The sequence below is a fragment of the Entelurus aequoreus genome, linkage group LG17, assembly GCF_033978785.1.
Source record: "Entelurus aequoreus isolate RoL-2023_Sb linkage group LG17, RoL_Eaeq_v1.1, whole genome shotgun sequence".
NCBI classification, from domain to species: domain Eukaryota; kingdom Metazoa; phylum Chordata; class Actinopteri; order Syngnathiformes; family Syngnathidae; genus Entelurus; species Entelurus aequoreus.
The window spans coordinates 11,709,380-11,723,445 of NC_084747.1; the positions used below are offsets into that span (position 1 = coordinate 11,709,380).

At 38.3% G+C, this 14,066-nt stretch overlaps 1 protein-coding gene across 1 annotated transcript in view; it reads right to left on the reverse strand.

The window, feature by feature from the left end:
* The window catches only part of LOC133632099 (zinc finger protein 568-like), a 60,576-nt gene that overhangs the window by 40,009 nt on the left and 6,501 nt on the right, over positions 1-14,066 (reverse strand). The window contains exon 2 of the mRNA XM_062024336.1: positions 11,192-11,224. Within this exon, the coding sequence (XP_061880320.1) occupies positions 11,192-11,224 (33 nt within the window). The remainder of the gene's footprint in view (positions 1-11,191; positions 11,225-14,066) is intronic.

Sequence of the window (14,066 nt, forward strand, 5' to 3'; positions counted from 1 at the left end):
TTTTGTCTTGAAAATCAACTTTTACCTTGAAAATCATTTTTTGTCTTGAAAATCAACTTTTACCTTAAATCATTTTTTGTCTTGAAAATCAACTTTAACCTTGAAAATCATTTTTTGTTTTGAAAATCAACTTTTACCTTGAAAATCATTTTTTGTCTTGAAAATCAACTTTTACCTTGAAAATCATTTTTTGTCTTGAAAATCAACTTTTACCTTGAAAATCATTTTTTGTCTTGAAAATCAACTTTTACCTTGAAAAAATTTTTTTTGTCTTGAAAATCAACTTTTACCTTGAAAATCATTTTTTGTCTTGAAAATCAACTTTTACCTTGAAAATCATTTTTTGTCTTGAAAATCAACTTTTACCTTGAAAATCAACTTTTACCTTGAAAATCATTTTTTGTCTTGAAAATCAACTTTTACCTTAAATCATTTTTTGTCTTGAAAATCAACTTTAACCTTGAAAATAATTTTTTGTTTTGAAAATCAACTTTTACCTTGAAAATCATTTTGTCTTGAAAATCAACTTTTACCTTGAACATCATTTTTTGTCTTGAAAATCAACTTTTACCTTGAAAATCATTTTTTGTCTTGAAAATCAACTTTTACCTTGAAAATCATTTTTTGTCTTGAAAATCAACTTTTACCTTAAAAATCATTTTTTGTCTTGAAAATCAACTTTTACCTTAAATCATTTTTTGTCTTGAAAATCAACTTTAACCTTGAAAATCATTTTTTGTTTTGAAAATCAACTTTTACCTTGAAAATCATTTTGTCTTGAAAATCAACTTTTACCTTGAAAATCATTTTTTGTTTCGAAAATCAACTTTTACCTTGAAAATTAGAACCCTAACCCTGAAAATAATTTTTTGTCATGAAAATCAACTTTTACCTTGAAAATAAATTTTTGTCTTGAAAATCAACTTTTACCTTGAAAATCATTTTTTGTCTTGAAAATCAACTTTTACCTTGAAAATCATTTTTTGTCTTCAAAATCATTTTTTGTCTTGAAAATCATTTTTTGTCTTGAAAATCAACTTTTACCTTGAAAATCTTTTTTTGTCTTGAAAATCTTTTTTTGTCTTGAAAATCAACTTTTACCTTAAATCATTTTTTGTCTTGAAAATCAACTTTAACCTTGAAAATCATTTTTTGTTTTGAAAATCAACTTTTACCTTGAAAATCATTTTTTGTCTTGAAAATCAACTTTTACCTTGAAAATAATTTTTTGTTTCGAAAATCAACTTTTACCTTGAAAATTAGAACCCTAACCCTGAAAATAATTTTTTGTCTTGAAAATCAACTTTTACCTTGAAAATCATTTTTTGTCTTTAAAAGGGTGAAGTGTCTTGCCCAAGGACACAACGGACGTGACTAGGATGGTAGAAGGTGGGGATTGAACCCCAGTAACCAGCAACACTCCGATTGCTGGCACGGCCACTCTACCAACTTCGCCACGCCGAGGTCTTGCACACAGCCAATCCAACAAAACACAAGCCCAGGGGTAGGGAACCTATGGCTCTAGAGCCAGATGTGGCTCTTTTGATGACTGCATCTGGCTCTCAGATAAATCTTAGCTGACATTACTTGACAGGATAAGTACTGAATAATTCCGCTGGTAATCACAGTGTTAAAAATAAGGTTCAAAATATAAAACATTCTCATGCATTTTAATCCATCCATCCATTTTCTACCGCACCTGTTCAAGAAGTCGCATTAATGGTAAGAAGTATTTTATTTATTATGGGTTAGCTTCGGAATAACAATGTTATTAAAAAGAATAAGAGACTTATTATACTCTAAAAATGTTGGTCTTACCTAAAAATGCACACATTTAGTTGTATTCAGTGTTAAAAAAATATTATATGGCTCTCACGGAAATACATTTTGAAATATTTGGCTTTCATGGCTCTCTCAGCCAAAAAGGTTCCCGACCCCTGCACTAGCCACTCACGCTACTGCTCCCTCACCTCGCTCGCCCACACATTCACCTCGCATGCTGTCACATATTAAAGGGCCACACACACACACATACGCTACTCTCATAACACATGCTAACCCATTTGAAGCGTCAGCACCGCATTCAAGCAGCCTCTCCTCGGCGAGTCAGGCAGGGCTAAAGCAATAACAAATGTTTTTATAGCAGCAGATTTAAGACCATATTGCATTAAAAACTAGATTTTGACCCACTTCTATGGTGGAAGAACAATGCCAAGTTAGCCAGGCTGGGGGGGGGGGGGGGGGGGGGGAGAAAAGTTAATCTGACGATGAGTTGACTTGAAACTGTTTAATGTTGCACTTTTTATATGTAGAAGAAAAGTTTTGTCATTTTATTTAATCTGAGCAAGAACTTGAGGCAGTTTAATGTTGATTAACGTGGACCCCGACTTAAACAAGTTGAAAAACTTATTGGGGTGTTACCATTTAGTGGTCAATGGTACGGAATATGTACTGTACTGTGCAATCTACTAATAAAAGTCTCAATCAATCAAAAAAAGCACTCTATATGTAGAAAGGTTTTGTTAAAGGCCTACTGAAACCTACTACTACCGACCACGCAGTCTGATAGTTTATATATCAATGATGAAATCTTAACATTGCAACACATGCCAATACGGCCGGGTTAACTTATAAAGTGACTTTTAAAACTTCCCGGGAAATATCCGGCTGAAACGTCGCGGTATGATGACGTATGCGCGTGACGAAGTCCGAGTAACGGAAGTTATGGTACCCGTAGAATCCTATACAAAAAGCTCTGTTTTCATTTCATAATTCCACAGTATTCTGGACATCTTTTGCAATTTGTTTAATGAACAATGAAGGCTGCAAAGAAGACAGTTGTAGGTGGGATCGGTGTATTAGCAGCGGACTACAGCAACACAACCAGGAGGACTTTGTTGGAGCGCTAGCCGCGCTAGCCGCCGACCTCACCTTGACTTCCTACGTCTCCGGGCCGCCAAACGCATCGGGTGAAGTCCTTCGTCCTTCTGCCGATCGCTGGAACGCAGGTGAGCACGGGTGTTGCTGAGTAGATGAGGGCTGGCTGGCGTAGGTGGAGAGCTAATGTTTTTAGCATAGCTCTGTGAGGTCCCGTTGCTAAGTTGCTAAGTTAGCTTCAATGGCGTCGTTAGCACAGCATTGTTAACCTTCGCCAGCCTGGAAAGCATTAACCGTGTATTTACATGTCCACGGTTTAATAGTATTGTTGATTTTCTATCTATCCTTCCAGTCAGGGCTTTATTTTTTTGTTTCTATATGCAGTTAAAGCACGATGCTATCACGTTAGCTCGTAGCTTAAGCATTTCGCCGATGTATTGTCGTGGAGATAAAAGGCACTGAATGTCCATTTTGCGTTCTCGACTCTCATTTTCAAGAGGATATAGTATCCCAGGTGGTTTAAAATACAAATCCGTGATCCACAATAAAAAAAGGAGAGTGTGGAATCCAATGAGCCAGCTTGTACCTAAGTTACGGTCAGAGCGAAAAAAGATACGTCCATCGCTGTCTCTCAAGTCATTCACTGTAACGTTCCTCATCTACGAATCTTTCATCCTCGCTCAAATTAATGGGGTAATCATCACTTTCTCGGTCCGAATCTCTCTCGCTCCATTGTAAACAACGGGGAATTGTGAGGAATACTAGCTCCTGTGACGTCACGCTACTTCCGCTACAGGCAAGGCTTTTTTTTTATCAGCGAGCAAAAGTTGCGAACTTTATCGTCGATTTTCTCTACTAAATCCTTTCAGCAAAAATATGGCAATATGGCGAAATGATCAAGTATGACACATAGAATGGATCTGCTATTCCCGTTTAAATAAAAAAAAAATCATTTCAGTAGGCCTTTAAGAAACCATTCTGAGCCTTATTTTATTTAGTTTTTATTTGATATATGTTGACCACATTAACCCTGGCAATGGACCCTGTGTGTGTATATGTATGTTATGCTATTCTTTACACATTTGGTAAATAACCAAAAAATTTATATTTTGTTGTTTTCTTACTGTACCGAAAATGAACCGAACCGTGACCTCTTAACCGAGGTACGTACCGAACCGAAATGTTTGTGTACCGTTACACCCCTAGCTGTAACATAACAAAATGCGGAAAAAGTGAATACTTCCGCATTTATTTATAAAGCACCTTCCACAGACAAAGGAAAAAACCCTGCAAAGTGCTTCACAACATGGTTCAAATATCAGAAATGACACACTATATAAAAGGCCAAGACAACAAAAATCCCCCCAAGAGTAGCTAATTAAAAACCTGAACAAAAAAAGGGGGGGTCTTGAGTTTGCTTTTGAACGTCGATGATGGTGGAAGATCGTTCAAAAGCAGGAGATAAACAGCCTCCAGCTCCAAAACGAACCTTCAGCAGATTCTGATCCACAGACTAATGTAAGGAGTCTTACCTTGCAAAGCTCTGAAAGCTAGAACCAGAATTCTAAACTTGATCCTACAGGGAACCGGCGGCCAATGGAGTGCTTTTAGAACAGGAGATATTTGTATAGGTCAGAACTCTCGCAGCAGAGTTTTGCACTAATGGCATGGATAGTAACGCAATAGTCTCAACACAAAGACATAAAAGCACGGTGAGATTAAATATGTTCCTTATCTGAAAGATGAAACATTAAAGAATACAAAGGACATCAGAGACAAAAAGGAGCATGGAGCTGATGCAACCAGCTGCCACTTCAAAGGCGCCATGTCTAAATACAGCTACAAAAAAAAAATCACAATGGAAAAACTAAAAATAGTGAGAAATAAATAATAATAAATACAGAAACAGACCCAACAAAGCAACCAAGAGCGCCTACTCCGTCTTAGGCTTAACCACTAGCTCTCGGCCAATGTACACATTACATTTACCATCTAACATCTTTGTAGGAATCCACAAACAAACTTAAGTCATGCAGGATTACCTCTGCCATGCTGTAAACCAGGGGTCACCAACCTTTTTGAAAGCAAGAGCTACTTCTTGGGTAGTGATTAATGCGAAGGGCTACCAGTTTGATACACACTTAAATAAATTGCCAGAAATAGCCAATTTGCTCAATTTACCTTTAACTCTATGTTATTATTAATAATTAATGATATTTACACTTAATTGAACGGTTTAAAAGAGGAGAAAACACGAAAAAAATGACAATTAAATTTTGAAACATAGTTTATCTTCATTTTCGACTCTTTAAAATTCAAAATTCAACCGAAAAAAAGAAGAGAAAAACTAGCTAATTCGAATCTTTTTGAAAAAATTAAAAAAAGAATTTATGGAACATCATTAGTAATTTTTTCTGATTAAAATTAATTTTAGAATTTTGATGACATGTTTTAAATAGGTTAAAATCCAATCTGCACTTTGTTAGAATATATAACAAATTGGACCAAGCTATATTTCTAACAAAGACAAATCATTATTTCTTCTAGATTTTCCAGAACAAATATTTTAAAAGAAATTCAAAAGACTTTGAAATAACATTTAAATTTGATTCTACAGATTTTCTAGATTTGCCAGAATAATTTTTTTGAATTTTAATCATAATAAGTTTGAAGAAATATTTCACAAATATTCTTCGTCGAAAAAACAGAAGCTAAAATGAAGAATTAAATTAAAATGTATTTATTATTCTTTACAATAAAAAATAAAAAAAATACTTGAACATTGATTTAAATTGTCAGGAAAGAAGAGGAAGGAATTTAAAAGGTAAAAAGGTATATGTGTTTAAAAATCCTAAAATCATTTTTAAGGTTGTATTTTTCCTCTAAAATTGTCTTTCTGAAAGTTATAAGAAGCAAAGTAAAACAATTTATGAATTTATTTAAACAAGTGAAGACCAAGTCTTTAAAATATTTTCTTGGATTTTCAAATTCTGTTTGAGTTTTGTCTCTCTTAGAATTAAAAATGTCGGCCAAAGCGAGACCAGCTTGCTAGTAAATAAATACAATTCAAAAAATAGATGCAGCTCACTTGTAAGTGCTGCTGTTTGAGCTATTTTTAGAACAGGCCAGTGGGCTACTCATCTGGTCCTTACGGGCTACCTGGTGCCCGTGGGCACCGCGTTGGTGACCCCTGCTGTAAACTAATCCAAAATACCACATCAAGTCTCCACTTAGTATGAAAGTCACCATACTGATAGGCTACCATTAAATTCTTCCTTAAACATAGACAACGTTCTTCTTAGACATTCCTGCAATGAGGATGACTTTAAACATTTAACATGAAGACTTACATACCAAGGAAACAAGGTGGAGAGCTTAAACAGGCGCTGTGGATGTGGACACTCCAAGCCTCTGTGACCAACTGTGAGCCAGCTAGTGGCACTATCATAAACCGGCTGTGACTGCCGTAAAGCTGCCATAAAGTGATGTCATCTGCTGCGACTTGCTTACCGTTACTTTTCTAAGCAACACATATAACCATAGACATGTTGTAAGGGTACGCAGCATGGAGCGCTACTGCCTACTGGCGCTGACGAGACGCGGGGCCGCCATCTTGGAGTGGTGATCCGCTCCACTCAGTGCAATTCATTTGACAGGAGCAATGAACTGTCAGCGCATTTCATTCATCTTACCTCACTGAATACCACTGATTTCTACGTGCTTTTTTGGTCATACATGTAGCTATGATAAAGGACACATGTTTTATTATTCATAGTTTGCTTAACAGTAATAGAATATTCTTATATGCTATAAGTGACCAGATGTCCCAGATCAAAACTGGGAATATAATCCCAGAGAAGGGGGTAAAAAAGGGTCAGCTATTTTTAAATTGAAGAAACAATATGATGAGGTTATATATACATGCTACATAAACAATGTATGAATACATTAGATATCTATATATTTTATAGACTGTATCTCTGTTGCTGCAGCAGCAGATAGTTTATTCTGTCTTGACACTTTGTATTGATATTTTGTATTACATTCTTCCCTTACAGTGTTTCCCACACATTCATTTATTTGTGGCGGCCCGCCACGAAAGAATTAAGGCCGCCACAAATAGATTTTTTTTTTTTTGTAATTTTTTTTGTATTTTTGTCCTGTCCAGCTTCTCAGTCAAATCATATAGTTGATGTAGATGCCCATATCGGCTGTTCAGATTTACTTTACAAAAGAGAAGTGTAGGATCAAGATTTTTGGAGCTCTTTGTTCAGTGGATCAGATGTTTGATGAAGCTCTGTGTCTATCTACCACCACTACTGTTTTCTGTTTATTTGTTACTGACTGTGGCAGGACACCTCTGCCACTGTTTCACTTTATGTTGCTGGTAAATAATATGGTTGTAGTAGTAGGCTAAAGTTAAATTATTTAGTATGCACTAATATAAGGGGCAGAGCTTTAAGAGACATTTTAGCTCTTATATTTTACAAGATATATTTTTTGTAAGAACCACAATTAATAAATATATTTCAGTGAATAACTTATTGTTCAAATCTGTATATAAATATGTACATAAAGTGTTGTAATTATATTGTAAAATGGATGGATGATGGATGGATGGACGTTTAAAACAAAACTGTTATTATTAATTAGTAAGTATACATTTTTTGAGCCTTTTTTAGAGAAAATCATATCATTGTAGTAAATTATGCAAATTACTCGATGATGTCATGGTGACCACGCCCATAGCCACGCCCCCACCGCCACAGGTATCTTGGCAGTTTATGGGAAACACTGCCTTAAATGATTATGTTTACAGTGATTGTTTTATAGGTATTTTTGATGTATGTCGCTTTGGATAAAAGCGTCTGCCAAATACTTCAACATAAACATATATACCGTATTTTTGGGATTATAAATCGCAGTTTTTTTCATAGTTTGGAGCGACTTACAGTATGTGTGAAATTATTAACACATTACCGTAAAATACCCATCCATCCATTCATTTTCTACCGCTTATTCCCTTCGGGGTAGCGGGGGGTGCTGGAGCCTATCTCAGCTACAATCGGGCGGAAGGCGGGGTACACCCTGGACAAGTCGCCACCTCATCGCAGGGCCAAAACAGATAGACAGACAACATTCACACACTAGGGCCCATTTAGTGTTGCCAGTCAACCTATCCCCAGGTGCATGTCTCAAATAATATTATTTATCTCATTCACGTAAGAGACTAGGCGTATATCAGCAATCATCACACACACACACACCTCGACCAATAAAAATTTGGCAGGTCATGGCAGAAGTGCATTGTGGAAAAAAAAGATGCTATGAAAATTGATCATTTCAACATTGGCGGTAACTTATAAAAACTGAGAAGGGCTGAACAAAAACGGCACCGAAAAGGAAATCTTAAACTGCAGGTTACAAGCTGGAAGTAGTGAGATTTGCAGCAGAAAACGGCAATCGAGCAGCAGAAAGAAAGTTTGGAGTAAGCGAGAAACTTGTAAGGGACTGGGAAAAAGCGGAGGCTGCTCTTACTGAAATGAAGAAAACTAAAAAAGCTAATCGCGGGCTAAAAGCTAGGTGGCCACAGCTCGAGGAACAAATTCACAAATGGGTGCTTGAAAATTGCCTTTCAAATGTCTATTCTTGGTGTTGGATTTTATCAAATAAATTTCCCCCAAAAATGCGACTTATACTCTAGTGCGACTTATATATGTTTTTTTCCTTCTTTATTACGCATTTTCGGCCGGTGCGATTTATACTCCGGAGCGATTTATAATCCGAAAAATACGGTAAACACCTGAAAGTCTTTATTTATATCTGCTAAAACCACCAATCTCTTTCACTGGATTCAGAATAAAAGCAAATTGTGTCTTACCCAACAATGTTAGTATTTGAATATTGTTACTTGAAGACTTATTCCTGGTTACAATTATACTGTTAAGAAAGTATTGTCTTATACTTTGCCTAAAATGAGAATGCATCATAATCAGTGGTGGCTGGTGAATTTTGTTTTAGGTGGGGCTGAAAGTTTGTAAAGCAAACCCCTGTAGGGGGGTCATCCTCCCCCAGAAGATTTATTTCTGATTTTCACATACAAATGAAGCATTCTGGTGCATTCTGACAAAATAATGAAGACAAAATAGAACATTTCATAGGTTTGCAGAGAACTATATACAAACCCCGTTTCCATATGAGTTGGGAAATGGTGTTAGATGTAAATATAAACGGAATACAATGATTTGCAAATCCTTTTCAAGCCATATTCAATTGAATGCACTACAAAGACAATATATTTCATGTTCAAACTCATAAACTTTATTTATTTTTTGCGAATAGTAATTTCATGGCTGCAACATGTGCCAAAGTAGTTGGGAAAGGGCATGTTCACCACTGTGTTACATGGCCTTTCCTTTTAACAACACTCAGTAAAGGTTTGGGAACTGAGGAGACACATTTTTGAAGTGGAATTCTTTCCCATTCTTGCTTGATGTACAGCTTAAGTTGTTCAACAGTCCGGGGGTCTCCCTTCTGCTATTTTAGGCTTCACACATTTTCAATGGGAGACAGATCTGGACTACAGGCAGGCCAGTCTAGTACCTGCACTCTTTTACTATGAAGCCACGTTGATGTAACACGTGGCTTGGCATTGTCTTGCTGAAATAAGCAGGGGCGTCCATGGTAACGTTGCTTGGATGGCAACATATGTTGCTCCAAAAGCTGTATGTACCTTTCAGCATTAATGGTGCCTTCACAGATGTGTAAGTTACCCATGTCTTGGCCACTAATACACCCCCATACCATCACACATGCTGCCTTTTACACTTTTCGCCTAGAACAATCCAGATGGTTCTTTTCCTCTTTGGTCCGGAGGACACGACGTCCACAGTTTCCAAAAACAATTTGAAATGTGGACTCGTCAGACCACAGAACACGTTTCCACTTTGCATCAGTCCATCTTAGATGAGCTCAGGCCCAGCGAAGCCGACGGCGTTTCTGGGTGTTGTTGATAAATGGTTTTCGCCTTGCATAGGAGAGTTTTAACTTGCACTTACAGATGTAGCGACCAACTGTAGTTACTTACAGTGGGTTTCTGAAGTGTTCCTGAGCCTATGTGGTGATATCCTTTACACACTAATGTGGCTTGTTGATGCAGTACAGCCTGAGGGATGGAAGGTCACGGGCTTAGCTGCTTACGTGCAGTGATTTCTCCAGATTCTCTGAACCCTTTGATGATCTTACGGAGCGTAGATGGTGAAATCCCTAAATTCCTTGCAATAGCTGCTTGAGAAAGGTTTTTCTTAAACTGTTCAACAATTTGCTCAGGCATTTGTTGACAAAGTGGTGACCCTCGCCCCATCCTTGTTTGTGAATGACTGAGCATTTCATGGAATCTACTTTTATACCCAATCATGGCACCCACCTGTTCCCAATTAGCCTGCACACCTGTGGGATGTTCCAAATAAGTGTTTGATGAGCATTCCTCAACTTTATCAGTATTTATTGCCACCTTTCCCAACTTCTTTGTCACGTGTTGCTGCCATCAAATTCTAAAGTTAATGATTATTTGCAAAAAAAAAAAGTTTATCAGTTTGAACATCAAATATGTTGTCTTTGTAGCATATTCAACTGAATATGGCTTGAAAATGATATGCAAATCATTGTATTCCGTTTATATTTACATCTAACACAATTTCCCAACTCATATGGAAACGGGGTTTGTACAATATGCACACTGAAGGCATGATGTCACCATAGGTTTGCAATCTTTATTTTCATCATTTATTTCAACTTTGTTATTCAAGTATGACATTTTTAAATGTAATTAATTTCACTGACAAGCAGTTCTATTATGGTCATACTCTTGTTTGCTAGCGGCTACGATTTCAGTACTATTGAAGATCTTTGCTCCTTCTCAACTCTGTGGTAATATTCTTTTCACAAAATACAACCAATAGTACGTTAATGTTAAATCTTACTTGTGAAAAGTAATCCCCCCGATTCCTATTTTCAACAGTCCGCTCATTTGAGCGGGAAAACGCTGAACACCATCTTTGTTTTCTACCTGTCAACTGTCAGTTTAGGCTGCTCGCCGGCTCCTCATCACCACTTCAAGATGGCGGCCCAATTTCTCGCGTCACAGCAGCCAATGCTGCGTCTACTTATAAGACGTCTATGCATATAACATCGACACCATTGGCTAGTGGTCTAACAGCACATATGTGTTTTACAAGTGTCTACATTGTTACGATTACTAAGTTTATGTTACAACATTTAAAATAAAAAAAGAGTTTAAAAGGCGGTCACTCACCCTGTCTTGTCCACGCGTACGCACAGGGAGCGCCTGCACACACACACAACATTATTATTAGCAAACAACACCCACGGTTAATGCACGTGCACGTGTTACGTACATACGTCATTACGTCCTACAAGCCGTTAGCTGTTAAGGTTGCAAAAAATTCCCTTTTAAGTGAAAAACACACACAAATATATACTAATGAATTGTCAATGACATATGAAATATATTTCTAAAAGGAAGTGAACTAAATTTAAACACGTAAATGGTGTGAATGAACTATCATTACAATACATAGAGACGGGCTAGAATTAAGCATAAGGTTTGCTTCTTCCTACTCCTTTTCAAACATGTTGAAATGTGCAAATGTAACCACACAAAGTTCCTTAATGCAGTGTTTTTCAACCACTGTGCCGCGGCACACTAGTGTGCCGTGATATGCAGTCTGGTGTGCCGTGGGAGATGATCTAATTTCACCTGTTCGGGTTAAAAATATTTTTTGCAAAGCAGTAATTATAGTCTGCAAATGATGTGTTGTTGTTGAGTGTCGGTGCTGTCTAGAGCTCGGCAGAGTAACCGTGTAATACTCTTCCATATCAGTAGGTGGCAGCAGGTAGCTAATTGCTTTGTAGATGTCAGGAACAGCGGAAGACAGGGTGCAGGTAAAAAGGTGTCTGATGCTTAAACCAAAAATAAACAAAAGGTGAGTGCCCCTAAGAAAAGGCATTGAAGCTTAGGGAAGGCTATGCAGAACGAAACTAAAACTGAACTGGCTACAATGTAAACAAAAACAGATTGCTGGATGACAGCAAAGACTTACTGTGGAGCAAAAACGGTATCCACAATGTACACCCAAACATGACAAGACAATCGACAATGTCCCCTCAAAGAAGGATAAAAACAACTGAAATATTCTTGATTGCTAAAACAAAGTAGAGTCGGGAAATATCGCTCAAAGGAAGACATGAAACTGCTACAGGAAAATACCGAAAAAAGAGAAAAAGCCACCAAAATAGGAGCGCCAGACAAGAACTAAAACACTACACACAGAAAAACACCAAAAAAGTCCAAATAAGTCAGGGTGTGATGTGACAGCTGTTGACAGTACACCTACTTTGAGACAAGAGCAATAGTGATGCATGCTTGGTTATGTTTTAAAGTCATATCCAACAATTGCGACGACGACTTTTTACTGTCAACTGAGTTTCGTTTTTTAATGATTTCTGCTGGTCGTGTGCCTCCGAATTTTTTCAACGCAAAAATTGCGCCCCCCACATTCGACCCATACCAGTTCGCTTATCGCCCTAACCGCTCCACAGAGGACGCCATCTCCTCTGCACTCCACCTGAGCTTAGAACATCTGGAAGGAAAGAACACACACGTGCGGATGTCGTTCCTGGACTTCAGCTCAGCATTCAACACCAGCAGCACTTGGTGAGCAAACCTTGGATTCAGTACCCCCCTTTGCAACTGGCTGCTTGACTTCCTCCCAGACAGACCCCAGTCTGTGAGAGTGGGCAACAACACCTCCAGTGCCATCTCCCTGAGCACCGGCTCCCCCTCAGGGCTGCGTCCTGAGTCCACGTTGATGACCCATGACTGCTGCGCCAGGTCCACTACTGACCACATTGTGAAGTACACAACAGTAGTGGGCCTCATCCGTGACAACAACCACATGGACTACAGGGAGGAGGTGAAACATCTGGTTGACTGGTGCAGAACCAACAACCTGGTCCTGAATGTCAACAAGACCAAGGAGATCATCGTCGACTTCAGGAGGCACCAGTCCAGCCACGCTCCACTCTTCATCAACGGCACAGCAGTGGAGATAGTAAGCAGCACCAAGTTCCTGGGGGTGCAGATAACTGACAATATAACCTGGTCCCTACACACCGGAGCTCTTGTAAAAAGAGCTCAGCAGCGCATGCACTTTTTGCATGGGATGAAAAGAGCACAGCTCCCTCCCCCCATTCTCAGCACATTCTACAGAGGCACTATAGAGACCACCTGCTGACCAACAGCATCTCTGTCTGGACTGGAGCCTGCAATGCCTCAGACTGGAAGTCTATCCAGAGAGTTGTGCGGACGGCGGAAAAGAAGATGGAGATGGCAAAAAGCCGCTGCCTGACCAGGGTTCAGAAAATCTGCAGAGACTCCTCCCACCCCCACCAAGTACTGTTTTCACTGCTGGACTCTAGAAAGAGGTTCCACAGCCTCTGAAGCAGAACCTCCAGGTTCTGTAACAGCTTCCTCCCTCAAGCCGTAAGACTATTGAACGCATCATAATAATGCCCTCAATTCCCCCCCAAAATGGATGAAGTGGCTGGAATATAAAGACAATATAACATACACCCATAAACCTGGATGCATATGCAAAAGTGCAATATATTTATCTGTACAGTAATCTATGTATTTATTTATATATGCACCTTATTGCTCTTTTATCCTGCACTACCATGAGCTAATGCAACAAAATGTTGTTCCTATCTGTACTGTAAAGTGACAATAGGTGAGGGCGGACCTACGTCACTTCCGCCTACCTATCCCAGAGCAACCGGGAATTCGTTGAAAACAAAGCAGCTCACAGCGAACACAGCATTGACAGAAAAAGCATTTAACGAGCATTGTGGCTTGGAAGTCGGCGTTAAATCCTTCATTTACGCATTTTTACTTATTCGCATATCGTGTGAAAAAACGAAAATGTATTATTTGCGTCAGACTCGTCTCAGTGGACTTTAAAGCTTCTCAGGCTTACCTTAGCTTGCTAGTTAGCTTAGCCTGCGCGCTACTAAAAAAGAGACGCGGAAGTTATCAACAACAAGATCAAGTGTTAGTGTATAAAATATTGAGAGATTTGAGGGCTACATGTATTGTTTAAGTACAACAA